Source organism: Schistocerca nitens, chromosome 2, assembly GCF_023898315.1.
Source record: "Schistocerca nitens isolate TAMUIC-IGC-003100 chromosome 2, iqSchNite1.1, whole genome shotgun sequence".
In the NCBI taxonomy this organism is placed as follows: domain Eukaryota; kingdom Metazoa; phylum Arthropoda; class Insecta; order Orthoptera; family Acrididae; genus Schistocerca; species Schistocerca nitens.
The window spans coordinates 592,394,427-592,418,865 of record NC_064615.1 but is presented as its reverse complement, the minus strand read 5'-3'; the positions used below and the strand labels follow the sequence as shown (position 1 = coordinate 592,418,865).

General features: G+C 41.6%; 1 protein-coding gene across 2 annotated transcripts in view; it reads right to left on the bottom strand.

The window, feature by feature from the left end:
• LOC126236658 (protein lin-54 homolog) overlaps positions 1-24,439 on the bottom strand; it is a 277,045-nt gene that overhangs the window by 46,754 nt on the left and 205,852 nt on the right. For both annotated transcript variants that reach the window (XM_049946127.1, XM_049946126.1), the window contains exon 9: positions 2,837-3,074. In XM_049946127.1, the coding sequence (XP_049802084.1) occupies positions 2,837-3,074 (238 nt within the window). The remainder of the gene's footprint in view (positions 1-2,836; positions 3,075-24,439) is intronic.

Sequence of the window (24,439 nt, the reverse complement as noted above, 5' to 3'; positions counted from 1 at the left end):
GCCATTTGGCACATTTATGATCATTTGCCTGTGATAATATACTGACCACCTAGAACATTATGACAAACTACCTAATAGCCAGTATGTACCCTCTGCCACAGGTAACAATGGCAACGTGTCGTAGCATGGGAGCAACGAGGCCTTGGTAGGTCGTTGGGAGGGAGTTGGCACCACATCTGCACACACAAGTCACCTAATTCCAGTAAATTTCAGGGAGTGGGGTAATTAGCTCTGACACCACATTCAATCACATCTCAGACATGTTCAATCAGGTTCAGATCTGGTGAGGTGGAGGCCAGCACATCAACTGGAAGTCACCACTGTGTTCCTTGAACCACTACATCACACTCCCAGCCTTCTGACATGCAGTGTTATCTCATTGAAAAAGTCACTGCCATCAGGAAATGCAACCAGTGTATGAAACTCCTTGCCCATCATGGTGCCTTGCATGAGTTCCACTGGACCCACGGGTGCCCACACAAATGTTCCTCAGAGCATAGTGGAGCACCACCAGCTTGCCTCTGTCCCACAGTACAAGTGTCAAGGAGCTGTTCCTCTGAAAGACAACAGATTCGCACCCTCCAATAGGCATGATGATGAAGGTATCATGGTTCATCAGACCCTGCAATGTTCTGTCACTGAGCTAATGTCCAGCGCCGATGGTAACGTGCCCATATCAGTCCATAGTTGCTGATGTTTGGTGTTAACATTGGCACGTGAAAGGGTCATCAGCAGTGGAGGCACATCGGTAGGAGTGTTTGGTGCACTGTGTGTTGAGACATATTTTTACTCTGGCCAGCATTAAAGTCAGATGTTAGTTCTGCAACAGTCCAACGCTTGTCCTGTTTTATCTGTCTGCCTAGCCTACGATGTCCAACGTCTGTAATGAGGGGTGTCTGCCCAACCCCATGATGTCTGGACGTGGTTGCACCTTGGTTTTGCCAAATGCTGAAGACACCACAGCACTCCTCAAACACTCCACAAGTTGTGCAGTTTATGAAATGCTCATGCCAAGCCCCTGGGCCATCAAAATCTGCCCTTGGTCAAACTACGATATATCGTGCACCTTCCCCGTTTTACACATGGACAGCAGGTTCAATGACATTACATGCACCGAGCATATGTCTCACTAGCAGTCATTCCTAGGCAGGTGATGCTGCTAGCATCTGGCTGGGTTTATACCGATAGTAGGTCAGTGGTCATAATGTTCTGGCTGATCAGTATACATGCCTGTGTTGCCATCAGAGGGCAGTATACTGTGTACTGGTGTGACTGTTTGGGCACCCTTTACTGTGACGTGTTTCGTCTGAATTTGTTATCATATACTCCTACAATGATGCACTACCTGCCACATCACTTGTCAATAATAATATGAGAGTGTGGGGCTACTGTGGTGATAAGTATCACTCAGAGGGATTATGTGTATCCCTAAGTCGTCTTACTAATGAATGGCACTTGCAAAGAAAATTCGGTATTGTGGCAGGAGCAAAGATATTGCGTAGTACTGTTATTTTGTTTGCATGTGGCGAGTCATACCAAGGGACAATGCATGTCTTCACAATAGGATGATCACTGCAGCGGCTTTGTGAGAAGAAATACCCACTTGAGAGGGAGTTTGTAAGTTCTGAGGACCGACAACTTACTTTGAAGAGATGCAGAAATCCTAATAGAATACATAAATAATTTTGACCATAGGTATCATGTGGTGTAAAGAAACACATGAAATTTTCTTTTAATATTCATTCTACGTTGATAATCTGTATTGGGATGTTAAGATTGAAATGTGATGTGCCTATTTAATGCCAATACATGTTAGAGTAATAGGAATATGGAATTCTGTTGTCTTTAAACAGAATTAAAGTTGTGACATTCAGTTTAACAACATTAACAGCAACACAGGTGGATGAAGAGTCTGACACTGCCTTTCCAGAGGTCACAGCTAATAACATAAAAAGGCAACAAAGAAGTTGCATTTAATAGTTAACTTACAATGGCACACCCCACCACACTCAAGTCCAAATCTGTCAGTGCACTGAAAGTACATGTATTATGCACACAAATGTACAGACATAACAGGAGTGCTTCCTTGATGGAGAGAACTGTTATTTATACAAACATTGAGTAATCCAGAATGTGCACACATTACATACGTAAATAATTTCAAGAACCTTCTAAAAATGATAAATACCAAATAATAAAAATTTACTTAGTAGATTTAAACTGGCGACTTGCAGCATGCCTGCCAGTGATGCAAACTGCTACTCCACTTTGTACGCAGCATAGCCCACATTTGTAAAAACATATTAGAAAACCGTTACAAATAGCTATAACTAAAGAAAGAAAATGGCTTCATCCTACAAATTAACCTAAAATATTAGGTTATTATGAGCTTGACACAATAACAGATTTACCTACATCTACATAGATACTCCACGTGCCACTGTACAGCTCACGGCAGAAGGTACTTTGTACCAAAGTTAGCAACTGTCTATATGCCTCAATATTCTCCTTGATCTTGTTTACTTTAGTCTCATAATCACCATGGAAGATACATAACAGAGGCAGTACAACTGTTGCACAATCTTCTCTAAATTTCCCTTGCAGCATTTTGCCAATGATTTGCATTTAATATCCCTGAAGTCTCCATTATATTTTCGTATGGACTGCATAGACTTCTTATGATCCTACCAGCATACCCCTCAATTTGTTCAAAGACTTTTCAAAAACCCTACTCTACTTATGAGGTTACTTTTGCAAAGTTTAACATTAAATCTGTATTAGAAAGTTGTTGATAACAAGGCTGACAGATAGAAATGATAAAATATGAAATAATTACCTCATAACATTCACAATAATTTTTCAGGCAGCCAGAGCGTTTACAGTTACAGCCTTTATTATGCCTCCTTTCATCCCCTACCATGCCTTTGCCAATTTTTGGACGAAATGCATTTGGATTTCTCTCTAAGCATGACTTTATAGCTCGCTGACGATCTTCTTCATGGTCAAGATTGTTATAGCAGTTGTTACAGTTACACATGTGGCAGAATTCTCCATTTGCGAAGCAGTCACAGTACCTGTAAATAATACAATTTCATCTATTTAAGATGCATTTAGTAACTTGTAAATGCAGTGTAAAATGGAAGATTTCTGAAGACAAAGAAGGTTTTTTTTTAAATTCTGGAACAAAGCTATTTGCTGCTCATTTGAGTTAATACCTATAACATTAATTGGTAGCACAATATACCATCATCTCATCATTTGATGTAGTGCACTTATTTAATACATATAAAGATGAATTTTACTCAACTGCAGACACCAGTTAATCTAGAAGAAATATGCACACAAATATGTGTCTGTCATTAAGCTGTCGCTAATGACCTCATTGTCTGGGGGTTGCACTTCTTGAAACTCTAGTTTTCCTTCCATTAGTCATAAGAGAATAACGTGAGGATTTCATGCCAAAAGGAAGATTAAATCAAACCGGTTTTTCAAGATGATGTACCAGGGGCAATCAGGAAGTGATGCAGAAGACACTTAGTACATTACCTAATACACTAACGTAGGAGATGATAGCATGAAGTACTTCAGCGAACATCAAATTGAGAGCAAGTTCAGCAGGGGTGTGGGGGCAGGAGGGGCTGGGGGGTGGGGGGAAGGTGTGAATGAAGACGAATGGAAGACAAGCTGAAGTGGGAATGGAGGGGAAGAAGATAAGGAAAGAGGAGCACAAAGACAGATTATGGAAGTCACATCATTGCAAATTACTAATACGGTGCCACACCTTAGCAATTTGTATCAACATCCACCTGTATAACGAAGTACATATTCTAGTACATACTATAATTTTTGGGGCTACTTCTCTTAAAAAGTTCGGAATTAAAAAGCTGTTGGCAATGATGTTTACAGATACAATGATAAAATATGAAATAATCACCAGGTAACACTCACAATCATTTTTCAGGTAGCCATGTTGTCTACAGTGACAGCCTTTGTTGTGACCCTCCATCCCTGACTATACTTTTACCAATATTTGGATGAAATGCATTTTGATTTTTCTTTAAGCTTGTCACCTTAATGGTATGTTACGGAATCTATTGGACCATTTATTGTCAAAGTGTAAAACCCAAAAGATGAACAGGGAAGTGATTGAAAAATATTAGTTAATATAATAAAGCTGCAAAAGCTGTGCAATGAGGAAAACAGTGTACTGCCCAAGAGAATAATGCATATAATTTGTTTCTGCAGATGATTCTGTTCTGCTTTTAGGCCTTTCATTTAATTGTGGGAGGACATGAAACTAGTGGAAGTGTTAAAGGGAAGCTTTGATTTATATTCTGAACAGCATGCTATTTTATTACTTTGTCATACTGAGCCTTCACTCTAATGCTAATGGCACTGTAATTGCTTCTGGCAATTTTTTAAAATTGCTATTTGTTATTAGAAGGAATTTCATTCAATGAAAATGATTTAATGCTCAATACAGTAAATAATAACAAATAAATCAAAGAAACTATAAGGGGTATCAAAAAGTTCCCAACTGAGGGTGTTGCTGCAGTGTATATGTAATGTAGTGCAGCTCCAGTGCTGGTATATAAGCACCAACACGTAGGCAAGGGATTACTGTGCTATTCGTGACTTTCCGATGTGTGTACGGTAAACACAGACTCGTGGACTTTGGTGACATTATCATCAAATTCATCCAAACAGGATCAACATGCTAGATTTTTTCTAGGCTGCAGAAGAATGAATACCAGAACAGACATCTACTGGAGAATGAAGAATGTGTACAGGCAACATGTCTGTCAAAAACCACCATTGTGGAATGGTGCACCAATTTCCAAGTTGGTTGTGATTCAGCACAAGATGTCAATCAAACTAGGAGGACAGCTTCAAGTTACAACTCAAGTGGGAGACAGTTGAGCACTTCAAAGAGAGTAACTCTGTCATAACCATGCATCTGCATTGGAGGAACTTAATTTTGAAGCTCATACACTATTACAGGCCATCAACAGTCACACATTGAATTATACTTGCATTTATGGAAATGAAGTCTAAACACCCCAAATGTACAGAATTTGCATTTTGCAAGACAAGTAAGTTATTTTCTGGTACAAAAGCTGTAAAACTGTAGATCATTGTGGAGGAATTACTCACAAATGTAATTTGCTAAAAGAACACTCCAGTTGTGGAGCACTACACTCTAGCGATTTCTACCTGCTTTTCATTGACAAGAAGAACAGTTTTTCAAGAAATCAAATGGTGAGTTATCCTACATTCTACTTTCTTTAACTGATACTGTTTACTCACAATATACAAGAGTAATCACAAAATAATAGTTTCCAAAGCATATGGGACACACAAAAACTACTTTGCTTCCATAAATCCCAAACTGGGAGGCGCCGGTCTCGCTGGGCTACTCAGTCTTGGCTTGGCAGCGATTATGAATAGAGCTCTGGTTGATGCTACCATCAAGTGCAGAGTTCACACAGTTATTCAGTTTCTGAATGTAAAAGGTGTTGAATCAACTGAAATAGCAAAAGTTGTTGAATCACCCGAAATTCACTGCAAACCGGTGAAAGTATAGAAAGAATTGTGTATGGATGTCAAAAATTTTTGCAAGTTGTGTAGCAAGTTTACTGCCGACCATACTGAATTTCACAACAAACAAATGAGCGGGAGACCACCGGTTTCTGACGAAACCGTCATGAAGGTTGACTGGTGGATCACTTTGAATAGATGACAGACTAAAGGCCGAATTACTGAATGTCTTCTTCCAAAGCTGTTTCACAGAGGAAGACTGCACTGTAGTTCCTTCTCCAGATTGTCTCACAGATGACAAAATGGTAGATATAGAAATAGATGACAGAGTGATAGAAAAACAACTAAAATTGCTCAAAAAGAGAAAAGGCCGCTGGACCTGATGGGATACCAGTTCGATTTTACACAGAGTACATGAAGGAACTTGCGTTACAGTAGTAGGACAGTAGTAGTCAGCAGCTTCTGCATATAGACTCTCAATCGGGGTAGTGTGCAAGGCACCAGTGGCCGAACGGATGCCACAATGGTGGATAGTAGTGAACACCACTTTAGAAGGGGTGGTAAGAAACTTGAGCAGGGTGTCCCTTGTTACAGGCATTGATAATAGATAATCATAGCCTAGATGAAGGATGTGGTTTAGTTGTTCCAGCCTGGACTTATACTGGATGACAAAGGGGTCACTCCTCTGTAGCTGGTTCTTGGGTGTGGTGGGAGGATTAGGGGCATGTGTGGAATGTGTCATGGGAAATTTTTTTGCAGACTTGGTTTATGGGGCAGTGGCTGTCTGTAAAGGCCTTTGAGACCCTCAGCACACTGGGCAAGATAGTTCTTTGTCATGGCACATATGCTGTCCCTGGGTGGTCAGGCTATATGAGACGAATTTTTTGGTGTGGAATGGATGGCAGCTGCTTAAATGCAGGTATTGTTGGTGGTTGGTGGGTCTAATGTGGGCAGAGGTGTGCATGGAGCCATGCGAGAAGAGATGGTCAACATAAAGGAAGGTTGTGCACTTGGTTGAGGAGGATCAGGTGAAGCAGATGGGAGAGAACGTGTTGAGGTTGTGAAGGAATGAGGGAGGGTATCTTGGCCCTGATACCAGTTTGTGAAGATATCATCAATGAACCTGAACCTGAACCAGAGCAGGGGTCTGAGAGGCTTGGAAAGTTTCCTCTAGATGCCCAATTAAAAAGTTGGCATAGAAGGGCGCCATGTAAGTGCCCATAGCATGAAGTGGATTTGCCTGTATATGCTTCCTTCAAAGGAGAAGAGGCTATGAGTTAGGATACAGTTAAAAAGTTATGAGGGATGAGGTAGTGTGTTTGGAGCCTGAAGGACATTGGGAAAGGCAATGTTAAAAGCGTTAAAACCAGTTGTGAAGGAAGTGTCTGGTCAGCTGCACAAGGTCAACGATATAAAGTCAGTTCACAGTAAAGTTATTTCTGTTACTGATAAATCAGATATATGTATAGTATTTAACAATCATTTTCTGAGCATTGATGGTGAATTAAATAAAAATTTAGTTTCTACAGGGAATCATAACTCTCTTGGGAAATGCCTTTTTGAGATTGATGTCTGAAATACTCCTATGTGATACAGACAAGAGGGAGACTGAGTCAATAATTAAATCACTGAAGACTAAGGACTCTCATGGTTATGATGGAGTGTCTAGCAGAATATTTAAGTACTGTGCTGCACATGTTAGCCATGTATTTAGCCATATTTGTAATTTTTCCTTTAAGAATGGTCAGTTTCCTGAGTGATTAAAGTACTCAGTAGTAAAGCTGCTTTATAAAAGGGGAGAAAGCAATAATGTAGATAATTTTACACCTATTTCTATGCCATCAGTGTTTGCTAAAGTTATTCAAAGGCTGTGTATGTAAGGATAATTGATCATTTTGTTGTTGTTGTTGTTGTTGTGGTCTTCAGTCCTGAGACTGGTTTGATGCAGCTCTCCATGCTACTCTATCCTGTGCAAGCTTCTTAATCTCCCAGTACCTACTGCAACCTACATCCTTCTGAATCTGCTTAGTGTCTTCATCTCTTGGTCTCCCTCTATGGTTTTTACCCTCCACGCTGCCCTCCAATGCTAAATTTGTGATCCCTTCTTCTAGTCAAGTTGTGCCACAAACTTCTCTTCTCCCCAATCCTATTCAGTACTTTCTAATTAGTTATGTGATCTACCCATCTAATCTTCAGCATTCTTCTGTAGCACCACATTTCGAAAGCTTCTATTCTCTTCTTGTCCAATCTATTTATCGTCCATGTTTCACTTCCATACATGGCTACACTCCATACAAATACTTTCAGAAATGACTTCCTGACACTTAAATCTATTAAATCTATACTCAATGTTAACAAATTTCTCTTGTTCAGAAACGCTTTCCTTGCCATTGCCAGTCTACATTTTATATCCTCTCTACTTCGACCATCATCAGTTATTTGCTCCCCAAATAGCAAAACTCCTTTATTATTTTAAGTGTCTCATTTCCTAATCTAATTCCCTCAGCATCACCCGATTTAATTCGACTACATTCCATTATCCTTGTTTTGCTTTTGTTGATGTTTATCTTATATCCTCCTTTCAAGACACTATCCATTCCATTCAACTGCTCTTCCAAGTCCTTTGCTGTCTCTGACAGAATTACAATGTCATCGGCGAACCTCAAAGTTTTTACTTCTTCTCCATGAATTTTAATACCTACTCCGAATTTTTCTTTAATTTCCTTCACTGCTTGCTCAATATAGAGATTGAATCGGGGAGAGGCTACAACCCTGTATCACTCCCATCCCAACCACTGCTTCCCTTTCAGGTCCCTCGACTCTTATAACTGCCATTTGGTTTCTATACAAATTGTAAATAGCCTTTCGCTCCCTATATTTTACTCCTGCCACCTTCAGAATTTGAAAGAGAGTATTCCAGGCAACATTGTCAAACGCTTTCTCTAAGTCTACAAATGTTAGGAACGTAGGTTTGCCTTTCCTTAATCTAGCTTCTAAGATAAGTCGTAGTGTCAGTATTGCCTCACGTGTTCCGATATTTCCATGGAATCCAAACTGATCTTCCCCGAGGTCGGCTTCTATTAGTTTTTCCATTCGTCTCTAAAGAATTCGCGTTAGTATTTTGCAGCTGTGACTTATTAAACTGATAGTTTGGTAATTTTCACATCTGTCAACACCTGCTTTCTTTGGGATTGGATTTATTATATTCTTCTTGAAGTCTGAGGGTATTTCGGCTGTCTCGTACGTCTTGCTCAACAGATGGTAGAGTTTTGTCAGGACTGGCTCTCCCAAGGCTGTCAGTAGTTCTAATGGAATGTTGTCTTTCAGTGATCTGTCAAACTCTTCACGCAGTATCATATCTCCTATTTCATCTTCATCTACATCCTCTTCCATTTCCATAATATTGTCCTCAAGTACATCGCCCCTGTATAGACCCTCTATATACTCCTTCCACCTTTCTGCTTTCCCTTCTTTGCTTAGAACTGGGTTTCCATCTGAGCTCTTGATATTCATGCAAGTGGTTCTCTTTTCTCCAAAGGTCTCTTTAATTTTCCTGTAGGCAGTGTCTATCTTACCCCTTGTGAGATAAGCCTCTACATCCTTACATTTGTCCTCTAGCCATCCCTGCTTAGGCATTTTGCACTTCCTGTCGACCACATTTTTGAGATGTTTGTATTCCTTTTTGCCTGCTTCATTTACTGCATTTTTATATTTTCTCCTTTCATCAATTAAATTCAATATTTCTTCTGTTACCCAAGGATTTCTATTAGCCCTCGTCTTTTTACCTACTTGATCCTCTGCTGCCTTCACTACTTCATCCCTCAGAGCTACCCATTCTTCATCTACTGTATTTCTTTCCCCCATTCCTGTCAATTGTTCCCTTATGCTCTCCCTGAAACTCTCTACAACCTCTGGTTCTCTCAGTTTATCCAGTTCCCATCTCCTCAAATTCCCACCTTTTTGCAGTTTCTTCAGTTTTAGTCTACAGTTCATAACCAATAGATTGTGGTCAGAGTCCACATCTGCCCCTGGAAATGTCTTGCAATTTAAAACCTGGTTGCTAAATCTCTGTCTTACCATTATATAATCTATCTGAAACCTGTCAGTATCTCCAGGCTTCTTCCATGTATACAATCTACTTTTATGATTCTTGAACCAAGTGTTAGCTGTGATTAGGTTGTGCTCTGTGCAAAATTCTACCAGGTGGCTTCCTCTTTTGTTTCTTACCCCCAATCCATATTCATCTACTACGTTTCCTTCTCTCCCTTTTCCTACTGACGAGTTCCAGTCACCCATGACTATTAAATTTTTGTCTCCCTTCACTATCTGAATAATTTCTTTTATTTCATCATACATTTCTTCAATTTCTTCATCATCTGCTGAGCTAGTAGGCATATAAACTTGTACATATAAACTTGATCATTTTATGTCACACAATTTGCTCTCAAATGCACAGTTCAACTTTAGAAGTCATTTAACAACTGAAAATGCTATATTCTCTTCTCTCTGTGAGGCACTGAAAGGGTTAAAAGGTTTCAAACACTTGGCATATTTTTTGATTTAATTAATGCATTTGATTGTGTTGATCACAAAATATTGCTCCAGAAGTTGGACCGTTATGGAATACGGGGAGTAGCTCACAACTGGTTCACCTCTCACTTTAGCGACAGACAGGAAAAGGTCATTATTCAAAATGTTGAGAATGGCTGTGATGCGGGGTCTGAGTGGGGTACAGTCAAGTGGGGGGTGCCCCAGGGATCAGTGTTGGGGCCACTCCTGTTCCTTATTTATATAAATGATATGCCCTCTAGTATTACGGGTAACTCTAAAATATTTCTGTTTGCTGATGACACTAGCATGGTAGTGAAGGATGTTGTGTGCAACATTGGCTCAGTTTCAAATAGTACAGTTCATAACCTAAGTTCATTGCTTGTAGAGAATAAACTAAAACTAAATCACAGTAAGACCCAGTTTTTACAGTTTACAATACGCAATTCAACAAAACCTGACATTTTAATTTCACAGAATGGGCATATGATTAGTGAAACTGAACAGTTCAAATTTCTAGGAGTTCAGATAGATAGTAAGCTCTCGTGGAAAGCCCACATTCAGGATCTTGTTCAAAGACTTAGGGGACCACATTGTGGTTCAGGTCGAAAAAAAAATCGATTTTCAGTTTTCATCATATTTCGATGGATTAAGGTTTTATTTAAGTACTCTGAAAAGGAATTTGCTGAAATTTTTTTTTGAGCATTTAAAGAGCATTTTCCTACCATGTGTGTTTATGTGCCACGCCCACTTTTCTGCATATATTTTAGATCTTTATATACCCTACATTGCATGCTTTCAAACACATGGTTAGTTTTGTTCAAGTGTGATTGTGAGTAGTTGTTATAGAAAACTTGCAGGTATACTATGGGCAGGCAATCAGGAGAAATAAAGAAAATCTGGAGGCAATGAAGAGAGATGTTTGGGCCATATTCTTCAATAAGTCCTCTACTGATGATAAGCCATGTCATGGATTGTGTCCATCAGGAGAAAATTCATGGTGCAAATACAATAGGGCTCAGACAACTGGAGAATCTTATTCTCACCAACATTCTCTTCCTGCTGCTGTTATTACAGCAATTAAACCTATTTTCAGAGACTTGGCTCATCCTGACCTCACAAGGAAATGTCTGCATGGGCAGAGACAGAACCCAAATTAATGTTTCAACAGCATAATTGGAGCCACCTTCCTAAAATTGTACTTGTAGGCATGCATACAATGAAACTAGGAGTCCATGATTCTGTTATTACATTCAATTGTGGTAATATGGGAAAGTGTTGGGTACTGAAAAAGCTGGGAATTAATCCTGGTGAAAATATGATCACTGGGCTGCAACATTGCGATAAAATGAGGATAGCCGATGCAGACAAGTTTGCATCTAATATGGCCAAGAAAGCAAGACAAACATCCAGGAAGGTGAAAAAGAAACTGGAATACCTGCTAGAGGCCAAAGAAGGGCCATCATATGCAGCAGGACAGTTTTAATTAACTGTAAGTAACAAATTTCAAAAGTTTTTTCATTAAAGTCAATTTCCCGCGAACTAAAATTTTCAGTACATATGCCCCATTATATCAGAAACTATCATAGATAAATGAATGAAATTTTCAGAGACTCTGCATAACGTAAAAAGCCACCTCTGGTACTACATTCATTAATATTCCCCCATTAGGAAGTTCACAAAAAAATATTTTATGCAGAAAAAACCTAATATTTTCTGTTAATAAATTTAAAAAAAGTATTTTTTAAAAACTATAAAATAGATAAAGCAGATTTTAGTACAGTTGACTATTAGCATCATGCAACATACAGTAAAAATATTAAGGTCCTGTATCAAATAGTTTTTTTCAGAAATGGGTCAAATACTTGCCTAAATTAACACGGGTTAGATAGGCAGGGTGTGGTCCCCTTAATGCTGCCATTTTTACTATTCGAACGGTATCTGAAGTGAGTGATCATTCGACATGAAAATAAGTCTACTTTGCTTATTTTCATTCACTTATGTTGCATGGAATTATATTATGGGGTAACTCTTCCCATTCTAAAAGGATATTTTTTGGCTCAGAAACGGGCAGTTCGGGCAATAAGTGGTGTAAGTTAACGAATCTCTTGTCGACCCCTGTTCACGAGTCTGGGTCTTTTGACACTGGCCTCTCAAAATATATCTCTCCTTAACTCTTGTGCAGAAAGGTGTGCAGTATACTGCTGCATCCACGTTCAATAAGCTACCGCTCGAATTCAACAATCTTAGCAGTAATCCAGGCACTTTCAAATCGAAAATGAAAGAGTTTCCTCATGGGTCACTCCTCCTATTCTATCGAGGAGTTCCTTGAAAAATTAAGCTGATTCTTGTTGTATTGTTGATTGTGTTCACTTAAGCTTATGGACTGACTTTTTTTCAGGTTCATAAACATTTATTTTTATCTGTTATTACTTTTATGTTGTAATTTCATGTACTGACACATTCCACAACCTTTGAGATTTGCTCCTCAATTTGGTCCTAGGGAACTTGACGTGTAAATAAATAAATAAAAACCATAGGCATAAGGGATGTTGATGTATAGAGAAGTGGTGTGAACAGTGACGAGTAGGTAACCAGAAGGTAAAGGGTGGGGATTATGGAGAGTCAGTGAAGGAAGTAGTTGGTATCTCTGATGTGGGAGCCTGTATTTCTGGGAAATGGTTGGAGGAGTTTATAAATTAGTGCCAGAATTCTTCCAGGGGCAGCACGATAACCAGCTCCACTTGGGCATTCAGGATTGTTGGTTTATGGATTTTGGGGAGCCACAGAAGGTGGGTGTTCAAAGTGTCATAGAGGTGACGAGGGAAAAAGACTCAGGAGAGAGATCCTGGGAAGGGCCAAAGGGTGGAAGCAGGGATTGTAGATTACGTTGTGCATACAACTGTTTCTACCCCCATTCTCCCATGACCACATCACAATTCACATCCTCTCACCGTCACTGAGCAGCAGTCTCTGTCATTGCACCCACTGGTCTTTTCCCCATCTCTGCTCCTCTCCTTTTCCACTCCCGCCCCTCCCCTCACCCGCACAGCCTCTTGACACTGTGCCTTAGAGCCTTGTCCTGCCACCATCTAGTCTCTGCAGACTTTGCCTGGTAGTGTCGACTTCTCTTCCCCCACTCATACCCTGCTATTCCTCCAATTTCCCCACTCCAGATTTCTGCTTCAGTTCAACACGTCAAGGTTGCATTCCAGCTGGAGACAGTGATTACATGTGTGTGAAGTGTGCTTGCTTGAATGTATATGTGTATTCCTTTCTGAATGCTTTGCCTGAAAGCTCGATGTGTAACTGTCTTTTTGTTGTGCACATCTGCAACTCGAGACGTCATCTTTATGGTCAGCAGCAATCTATTCTTTTTATAATATTATTCATATTCCAACCTGGACTTTCCACTGCTTGACTAGGAGTAGTACGTATTTAAGAATGGAGAGAGATCACCATTTCCATTCATTCCAGTTGCACACTGAGGGAGGAATCTGATGTGGTCTAATCAAAGGTACCACATCTGTATTTGCTTAATGTGATTTAATGAAACAACTGAAGCAGCAAGCTCAAGTTTATTTAATCCTGTTTCCATATTACTGGCGAATGTTATTTTGCTAATATCTGATCTAATCACTGGATGACAAGCACAACTAAAAGAAACTGGAGAAGTATCAGCACACAAATATCCACAATAAACACTTTCAACAGGCCTTTATTTCTATTCCCCCCCCCCCCCCCCCACCACTCCCCAGAGAACAAGTGTTAACAGCAGATGTTCCAAGAAAACCACACTAAACCTAAATTTGGGATGGCCAGAGGAAGATTTGATTTACTGTCTTCATAACAGTGAGTCCAAAGTCATACCCAGTGTGTTCTCTCAGTGGGTAAGGGCTAGATGAGGTTAGGCAACAGGGATTGCAGGAACCCCTGTCCTGGAGACAGTTCCCATCTGCACAGTTCAGAGGATTTGGTACTATAATGGAAGACCCATATGTCATTAATACTGAATCAGATTTTTAAGTTGTTGATATTGTGGTGTGTAACATTTTCGACAACTAGGGGCTCTCATTTGCTATCAGCCATAGTTTCATGGTTGTCATTTCTATGGGCAGACAGCTAGTTAGCCGCCATACTCTCACAGAACACTGCATAATAATTGAAGTACAGATTGCACATGATGTGGCTTTCACTTTGGTCCTACCTTAGATAAGACATGAAATATCTGTGATTGCACTGAGTATAAAGTGGCAAATGGGTGTAGGGACTACGTCTCGCATGTGTGTTAGAAAATTGTAATAAGAACTGTGATTTGGATCCCTGCCTCTCCAATAGTCTATAACAGCATAGGTAAAACTCCTAGGTATCTGCTACTCCTTATCCTCAATCAATCTCATTCCCCTTTCCACACTCTTGCCCACTTGCTTTATTCTCTTGTCATTCTTCATCTCATTCCTCATCTGCCTCAGCACTGTTGCTACCTCAATTTTGTAATTACTATCAGCATAAATCCGCATTCTGATATTTTGCGAGAGCAGTGGCATCTACCCCCCCCCCCCCTCCCGCCCCACCTCCCTTTTCCTCCATATATTTCTCTACCCTGTGTAAATATGGGGTAGGGACTCACGTGAAGAAATATACTTGATACAATGAAAAGATTATTGACTGAATGAAAGACCAAGCACAGACACAGCCAGGGACAAGGAGCACAATTCAAAATCCGAAACTGTCATTAGGAGGAAACGCCCATCTTTCATGCTGTACTGGGTACGTTTATTGAAGGGACAGGGAATAAGGAAATGAGTCTCTTGATATAAACCTGAATCATAAGCTCAGAAATTGTATAGGAGTTCTTGTGAATATTTAATTCCAACCCACTTATTCACACAAATGCTTCAATACAATAATTTCACTGCACATTAATGAAACTGCATTTGTTATTTCACATTACTACAAGTACTTCCCATCCTGCAGATAATAAATAGTTAATGTTTCATCTGGAACAATTTGAAGCATCAGGAATGAAAACAGGAGAGGTCTGTAACAGTAACTAAAATGCATTACCAATATTTACAAAAAGTATTGATATATACAGCACTGAAGATGCTTTGGGGGTTTCAGGAGAAGACTGAATTTACTGCTAGTGTTCAATACCAACAAAGGGGTTGCAGTGTCTCAACAATGTAATTTACCAGAATTGGGTGGTGGATTGGGGAGGGGGAGTCATCAGTCCCTCGAGTGGTGCATCCAGAAGTAGAGATGCCCATTGAAAACTTTTTCTAATCTAGTCAGGAGGTAAGGTTAAAAATGGACAGCTTTTGCACAATCAATAATAAAAGCATGATGGAGAACATAGGGAAGTAAGCAGATGGGCATCCCCAGGGCTCTGCAGGTGACAGGAAACATCCCACCCAGAGCTGTCCCACCTTTTATCCAGTAGTCAAGAGCGCCAACTATTCAACAGAGTGCAACACCTAGAATAGAAAATGGGACGCAGCACAAAGGAGGCAAGCCAAATCTAAAAGTCATTAAAATGGCGTAAAAGAGGACTGAAAAAGTAGTCTGGTGAAGGAGGTAGGGTCAGGATACCCTCAGACTTAGCATACAGTAGGAGATGCCCCATCCCCAATCACGCTGCACCTGCTCCAGTGGTATATTATTATCTTATAACTGAGATGAGGAACCACTTCCACGGAGCACACTGAGAACCAGGCCAACCCTCCATGAATTGTCTGTTAATATTACAGGCAATGAATCCAGAAGTCCATACTTCACACGGAGGGCCAAAAGGAAGGGGCATTCCACCAAGACATGAGATACTGTTTTCAAGGCTCCACAACCATAATTTGTGGGCGACTTGTTACACAAAAGAAAACTACTGGTTAACCTGACATGACTGATGTGGAGACAACAAAGGACTATGAATTCTTCTGGGAGAAGTGTTAGGAAGGGCACCATGCTGCAGCTGTCCTGTTGATTGAGCAGAATTTATTTAATGGAACATTAGCCCACCAGACGTCATTCCATTTCAGAGCGACCAGAGATCTCACGTGCACCTGCAAATCTGCACCTGGGTCAGCAAAGTGAATGGGGAGTGAGTAAGTGCTTCTCTAGGCAAACAGTCAGCTAATTCATTTCCTGGGATACCCAAATGACTTGGGGTCCAGAGAGAGGTGACTTGAAATGGTAGCATGACGATGGTCAGCGAGAAGGTCATGAATAGTGGAGACCAAAAGCTGCCAAGAATAGCACTGTTCAATAGCCTGGATACCGCTCTTTGAGTCAGTATGTAGCAATGCAAGAGGTACCCAAATTTGTTATAAAAGTCAGTAAACCACTCAACAGACAGTATTTTTCAGTACAGGTATTTCATTCATTCCAAGCAATTGTTGATTTGTGACGTCATCGTCTAGATACGAGTTTACTGTAATCTGAATCCGTTTTAGCAAACTAATAGCAGGTGTTTTCATTTTTGTACACATGAAAGAAGTGTGAATTTATGTGCCGCTTTTATTCTGAGACAAGTTATCACTTAGAGTGCAAAAGTGTGTGTACAGTTCGCTGACCTGTGCGGTGAATTCAGTTCCAGTTAGATTTGATGTGAGATCATGTTATTACAAAAGAGTCATTTAGCCCATTAGGGAAAACTGAAGCTTGCGCGCCTGATTTAAAATAGGTTACATGCCAGTGCATAATCGAACTGCTCTGTAAATCGCATACAATAGTGGCAAACGTGCTTGGACTTAGTGCACTAAGTTGGAAGTTAATTTTGAGACAAGAACTGATTTTGACAGAAATGAACCATTTCAATAGCGAGGTTCAGTTTTAATTGAGACACGTATCACTGTGTTGATTACGTTGCCTAGCAACACTTTAATGCAGATTAATTAATTTATCAGAATGATTTACACACACAAAATGTTACATGTGACCCCATGAGAGTATGAGATCACCAACTGTTGCGTAACTTCACTGTATCACTATGGAACCTATTATATCGTGTCTCTTCATCAGGGATCTCAAGAAGCCAGGACAAACAAGAAGACTAAAAGAAGAGGCCTCAGTGTAAGTACACATTAAAACAGGCCAAGGAAGGTCAATGTAATAAAATGGAGGGCTCGCTAAGGGCTGTCACCTCTGCTGTACACACACTACTTGTTCCTGACAGAGGATGGCCATACTGGCAGGAGATGTAAAAGCATATTCCGGATGAGCCTCAGTTTTAGAGCCATCACTGTTAAAAGACTGTAGCACCTTGGAACTTTTGAAGAATTGGACATAACAGACGCCATAAAGGTCACGGAGGCGACAAACTTTGGGATCTTGTAAGAAACTGGTCCTAACCCGTGGCCTGGCACCATCCAAGGTGGCGAATGTGAGAAAACATGGGGAGCAGAGTCCAGGGAGAAGAGATCTTGGCAGAAGGAAGTATGGCACATTCCAAATGGTGATCCTAGCTGACGATGGGTATCAGGACGATGACATTCCTACTATGCTAAGCGAATAGGATATGAGAGATGATCAGGGAATTGTTGAATGGCAATAGTATCGCAGATCAAGAGGTGGTACCATCAAATCTAAAGACCAAAGAGCCCCATTCGACAAGGAGACTGTCTACAGGACTAGTCTGACCAGTGTCTGGCACCAGTGGCCAGACACATCCCACAATTGTTGACTGGATCTAACAGTTTGAAGGCTGAATGAGTAGCCTAGCCATAAACCTGGCAACCATGCTTCAGTCTGGACAAAAAATCAGGGTCCGGTAAATAAGGATAAGAATAGCACAATCTGCACTCTAAGATGTGTGGGCAAGGAAGCAGAGACTGAGCTCCTGCATACAGCTAGTTTTCAGTGATGAATATGGGACAGCTTAGTCAGCTTTTCATCAAAGAGCACGGCCAAGAAATGTGACTGTGCAACGATGTCCCAGTGTTGGGTACCTAATTACTGTTCTGGGTCAGGATGGACCATGGTGCAATGGCAGAAATGCACAACCTAGACTTTTGTAGAAGAGAACTGAAATCATGGCAAAGAGCCGATGGAGAGCCCTGCCACAAGGCACCTCGGAGCCGATGTTCAGCAGAGGCTACGAAGTAGATGTATAAATGCAAAAATTGTCAACATATAATGCACAGGTCACCAGCCACCCAACAGAGGTCACTAGCCCACTGATGGCGATGAGAATGAGAGTGACACTCAACACAGAGCCCTGTAGGAGGCCAATCTCTTGGACCCACGCACAGCTGAGAGAAGTGCTGACTAACTCTGACCTACCAGTGGATACAAACTGATGAATAAAATTCAGTAGGGGGCCTTGAAGGTAGCATTCATGGTGGGTAAGTACAACGTGATGATGTGAAGTGGTGTCATACGCCTTATGCAGGTCAAAAAATGCTGCAATAAGGTGTTGGTGATTAGAAAAAGCCTGTTGGATTCCTGCTTCCAATCTAAGCAGATCATTAGTTGCTGATTGTCCCTCTCAGAAGCCATACTGATAGGGGGACAAATGGCCCAGAGGTCTGAGAACCCAGCATAATCTAAGGGCAACAACACTTTAAGCAGCTTACAGAACATGTTGATCAGGCTAATCAGCCAATAACTGTCAAGAGATGTTGGGTTCTTGCCCTGCTTAAGGAGTGGGACTAGGCTATCTCACCATTTCAAGGGGAAGGCACTGTGAAGACCCTGAGGAGATGTTGGCTTTGGGGAACATTCGAGTACTGGATCATCTGATTGTGAATTGAATCATGGCCTAGGGCTGTGTTATGAGACGAGGCAAGAGCCCAAAGTAGTTCCCAGTCAGTGAAGGGTTCCTTACAGGATTCAGCTTAGTGTGGAGTGAAACATAAACCAATGCTGTCACTAAGCCGATCTGAAGGTGTTCTGCAAGAACTGATGAACTGATGAAAGACCACACTATGGACAAGACTCTTAACAACGGCTGATCGTTGGCAGCCCATACGACCATGGAGCTTGGCCCACACCTGAAATGAAGAGGCATATATTCCCAGAGAGCAGACACAGTGCTCCCAACATTCCTTCTTATTGCAACCCGATTAGATAGTGAGCCTCAGCATGAACTCATTTGGATGTGGTAAGGATGGTCTACGAAGGGTGTCGTGTGAACTGTTGCAAGGTTCATCGGTGACCCTGAGTAGCTATTACAATGTCTTTGGCCCACGATGGCAACGGCTGATGGTGGGAAGGACATGCAGAATGGGGAATAGCAGTTCCAGTGGTGTGAATGATCGTGGCCGAGACGCATTGCACAATCTCATCAATACAAACCAACAGAGAGGTGGTAAATGTAACAGCAGAGGCATACAAAAGCCAGTTGGCTCTGTGAAGTGCCCAACATGGTAGTCTGTCTAACAGGCAGTGGCAAGAAAATGACAGGATCACTAGAAAGTCATGTAGTGACCAACACAGTGAAACCACAAGATTATGGAAAGAGTCTGTTAGAGCCATAGCTGAAATGGTTCCATGGGTGGCACTGAAATGGGTAGGATAACCATCATTCAGGAGGTACACATCACATCATGGTCTGTGACAATCTGGTCAATTAGAAGGCTCCTACCCGACAAACTCGTACTCCCCAACAGGAGGTGGTGTGCATTACAGTCCCTCAACCAAGAGAAAATTGGGTGGGGGGATCTGGAGGTAGATAAATGTTGCAAATGGTAATCGCTCCAGTTGTTTGCACCTGCACCAATGAGATATGAAGGGGAAAGCTTTCACTGACGACATCTATGAACCCAAGTAAAGACCCCTCCTGAAGCCCTCTTGGGCCTAGCACAGTTCTGACAGAATGCACGATAACCACGGAGTGTTGGAAAATGGTCATCAGTGAAGTGTGTTTCTTGGAGACCAATGCACACCACAGATGAACAGAAGATAAGGTGTTTAAGTTCTGCCAGGTGACATTAGTATCCATTACAATTCCACTGAACGATGACATGACTGGCGGCCAAGTTAAGTGTGAAGGAGCCAGAAGGACCGGCAAGCTACACATATATGATCACAGCCTATCACCACTGGGAATGGAACCACATCCACAAATATCAACTCAGAATCCAACTACGTGCGGGGATTTGGCACCTCTGGGGGCACCGGATGAGCCTTGTCGTGGTTCTTCTTCTTTTCATTTGTAATCTTTGGTGGGGAAGGTTTGTTCCAGGGGATATCTGTATTAAGTGTGGGGACGTATGGAGAACGCATAGCTCTGGGACCCACAGGCTGTGGCTCCTTCAGTTGGTTCAGGGGTTGCTGGGAACAGGGAGCCCTGTCACCGGCAGACACTGAAGAAAGGGAATACTTCTGTGGCGGGGAAATGGTTCCCAAAGAAGGTACCATGGGAACCACGGGAGGGGATGGTAGTGGTAGATAGGGTCTGGGGAAGGAAGAGGAAGGTAGGTAGATGAGTGAGTGGGGGGGGGGGGGGGGGGCGGGCGGGCAAAGGTTGTGATGTTAGCATAATTTATAATCATATTCACAAGAGGTAAGTGTTCATGTTTCTTCTGTGCCTCAATATCTGACAGGCAGTCAACAGATTTGAATTCCTGAATCTTCTGTTCCTTCCTGAAAACTGATCAAACTGGTGAATGTGGAGGGTGATGTTACGCACAGCTGACGTGCTAAGGTGGATGTTCACAAGGGTTATACGTGTTGCTGCAGTTGCTGTATTTTGGGTCTGCCGTGCAGTGGGATGAAATGTGTCCAAAGCATAAACATCTGAAGCACCTCAAAGGCAGTGGGTCATACAGTTTCACATCACGACTGTACAGCACGACCTTAACTTTCTCCAGGAGGACACTTCCTTCAAAGGTTATGATAAAGGCACCTGTATCTGTATGATTATCCCTGGACCCTTTTGTACATGTCTAATACAATGTATGAATCACAAATGGAGATTAGTACAGAGCTCCTCATCTGTTGGGGCACAAGATCTTTGGGAAAGATGATTCCTTGAACCATGTTCAAAGTACTGTATGGGACAATGGTCACAGGTATATCACCTAGTCGACCACATGCCTGAAGAGCTCTAGACTGGGCAGCAGAAGACATTTTAATTAATAATGAAACAAATCGCATTTTCCCAGACTCAACTTCCCCAAATTAGTCTTCAATGTTTTCAGCAATGCAGCAATATGAGGAAGGTGTCATGAGGGAAATTGTTTTGGCCTCAGCACACCTTCCTTATGAAGACAGCTCTCCTCCTCCTTTGGACATAAGGACACAGACAGAAGCTTGCCATCGGCAAGGTGACCAACTGTTGGTTGGATGTGATGCCAATGCCCACAACCTAGTGTGAGGCAGCAAGGGCACCAACAGTAGAGGTTTCTTCTTTAATTTCTCTAGTTTAACAACTTGGAGGTCCTGAATAGGGGTGATTTACCTACATTCAGGAATATTAGAAGGGAAGAAGTAATTGACATAACCTTTGGTTCCATGATGCTGGGCATCTATGTCAAACAATGGGATGTGGCATTAGAGCCATACTCATTGGACCACATGTATATTAAATTCAAGGTTGAAATGAGAATCAGACAGACCACACGAATTATAGGAATCCCAGGAAAACAGACTGGGAGACATATAGGAGGGACCTTGACTTTAGCTTATCGGAAATTAAAACATCGATAAGGAATCCAGTAGAGTTTGAGGATGTAGCAGAGGCTGTAACCTCTGCCATAGTGACCTCATACCAGGACAACTGCTCTATCATCAAGAAATGCACAAATAGGAGTGTGCCTTGATGGAATAACAACATGGAAACACAAAGAAAACTGGTACAAAGACTGTTTAACCTTGCGAGACATAAAGGACATTGGGCAAAATATCGTGAGGCCCTTGTCAATTACAACCTTGCAATTAGACAAGCAAAGGAGGCATCCTGGAAGGCATTCTGTGAGGAAGTGGAAGGCATTGCTTCTCAAGCCAGACTTCACAAAATCCTCACTAGATTAACAACTAATCCAGGAGATACGTTGAGGGAGGAGGATGGAGAAATACAAAGGCAGCACATGAGACACTGGAACTGCTTCTCAAAACTCACTTTCCTCAAATGCTCTGGCAGATAATATAGACCAGTAAGCTTTCCTTGAGAGACAATGATTCTCAGGCACTCAAAGAGAGGACTGGGAATCAGCCAAGGAGTGTGTCAACTTCAGTAAAATCCAATGGGCAGAGGGAAAATTCCAACCATTCAAGTCACCTGGCCCAGATGGAATCTTTCCAGCTCTCCTGCAACAGGCAAGAGAGAATCTTATAAGAGTTCTATGCAGGTTATTCTGGGTTATCCTACCAGTAGGAATCATTCCCAACATCTGGACGGCAGTGAAGGTTGTCTTTATTCCAGAGCCAGGGAGAATTGATCATACCAAGGCCAAGGATATGAGACCAATCAGTGTGTCCTTCTCCATTCTTAAAACATTAGAAAAACTGGTTAATGTAAATGTTCGGGAGAGGAGGCTAACTAGGGCTCCTTTACATTCAAACCAACATACATATCAACCAGGTAAATCATGTGAGACAGCTCTCCACCAACTCACTGTGAGGGTGGAAAAGCACTTCACTTTCAAGAAACAGCCATCTGCATCTTCCTGGACATCGAGAGGGCTTTTAGTAAGATCGTTGCAGAATGTCACAGGGCTCTGATGGAACTAGGGGGAAGCAGTACGGTAAACCTAGTGTGGGTTCCTGGCCACTCAGAGATCAGTGGCAAAGAACAAGCCGACAGATTGGCCAGAATGGGGACAAAGACTCCAGTCATTGGACTGGAACCTGTCATGACAATCACCAAGGCTATGATCAAACCGTAAGCATGGAACTGGCTTAGAAGACAGCAAGTAGAATACTGGACTAAGGTCTATAAACAAAAACATGGTAAGATAATTATGCCAAGAAGCAGCACACGAAGACACGACCTGAGTATGAAGTGCATTTCCTACATTGTGATTAATCATTAAAATACATTTACAGCGTCTTTGAAAGTTACAAAAATGAATGATAAGTTATACAACCTGGTGTTAGTCCATAAATGCAAGATGCCATGATCAAAAGAATGCATAAATAACACGCTATTTTGGTCACAGGAACATGAAAGTGGCATTGCACTGTGCCCTGTTATTGTTTGACAGAGCACACGTTTTCTCATGGTGGAGATGAAATGAAGAATACAAACCTTTGTTTGCATTGGAAGAACTTCTCCTCCCCCCCCCCCCAGCCCCCCCCCTTCATCTAAAGCGTGGAATAAGGCCCTGAATCTTTCCAGGCATCATGATGGAGCCCATTTCCTTATTGTATACACCACATCACTTAATTTTCATCTTACACCCTCCACAGTTTCACAAAATGTAGCTTTGTTAGAGACCATCTGATTCTGAGAGCTGCTCATTGTTGCCCTTTCACTGCTAGTTTACAACAGCAAGGTTGTGCACTAAACTTCCACACTTAGACACAACTAGCCTTACACTCCTGCACACGTCAGTAAGAGGGCACAACAAGTCAACAAGCAGGAAGCAACAACACATCCCCTGTTCTCAGACTTTTAATACTCACGGAACTGCAGAGGGGAGGAAGCAAACCAACATAGTGCTGATATAAAAGCAGTTTGTTGGTTTCTAATTTATATGACCCTGAAAATGAGTCATACTTGCTCCGTTTCTGATCTCTAGTCCATGCGACAGACTGGTGTGACCAATATGGAACCAGCAGAGGATTGAGGGTATGTCTAAGAAAAATACTGCCACACTATCGTATACTCTTTTATAGCTCGTAAGTTAGTTATTATAGCTTTGACATTCCATTCACTTTTCAATGCCACTAAGAACTGGTGATACAATGTTGTCTGCATGGAAGATCCCTGTATCTTTATTTCCATAGCATTCTTCCTGGCAGCCTCCTTGGTGAGCTGATCACAAGTTTATTCCCTTGTTTTCCAACATGAGTGCAGGGCCAGAGTAATATTACTGCCTTCCCACTGTTGTGGAGGTATAAGGGGGGATACTGTATTTGTGTTACCAACAGATGGTAAGAACAACAATGGACTTTGGCCTGTTAACTGCACATGGAGTCAGTCACTGTAGTTTAGAACACTTATTTGATTGGGTATGGATGATGGGCACATATGATCGCCACCAATTCTTCCATTAAAACGTTGTGTCCAATAGGCAGAGTATGCTGCTCACTGGCCCTGGTAACTGGTGGGTACTAACCAAGTGCTGAGAGGAACTACTGGCAAAATACCTAGGGATCTATTACATCCTTTGAGCCAAGGGGCACATCCTGACCAATTTATGGGTAATACATGCAGCATGGGGGTGTTCGTGAGTGTGATGTACCGAAAGGA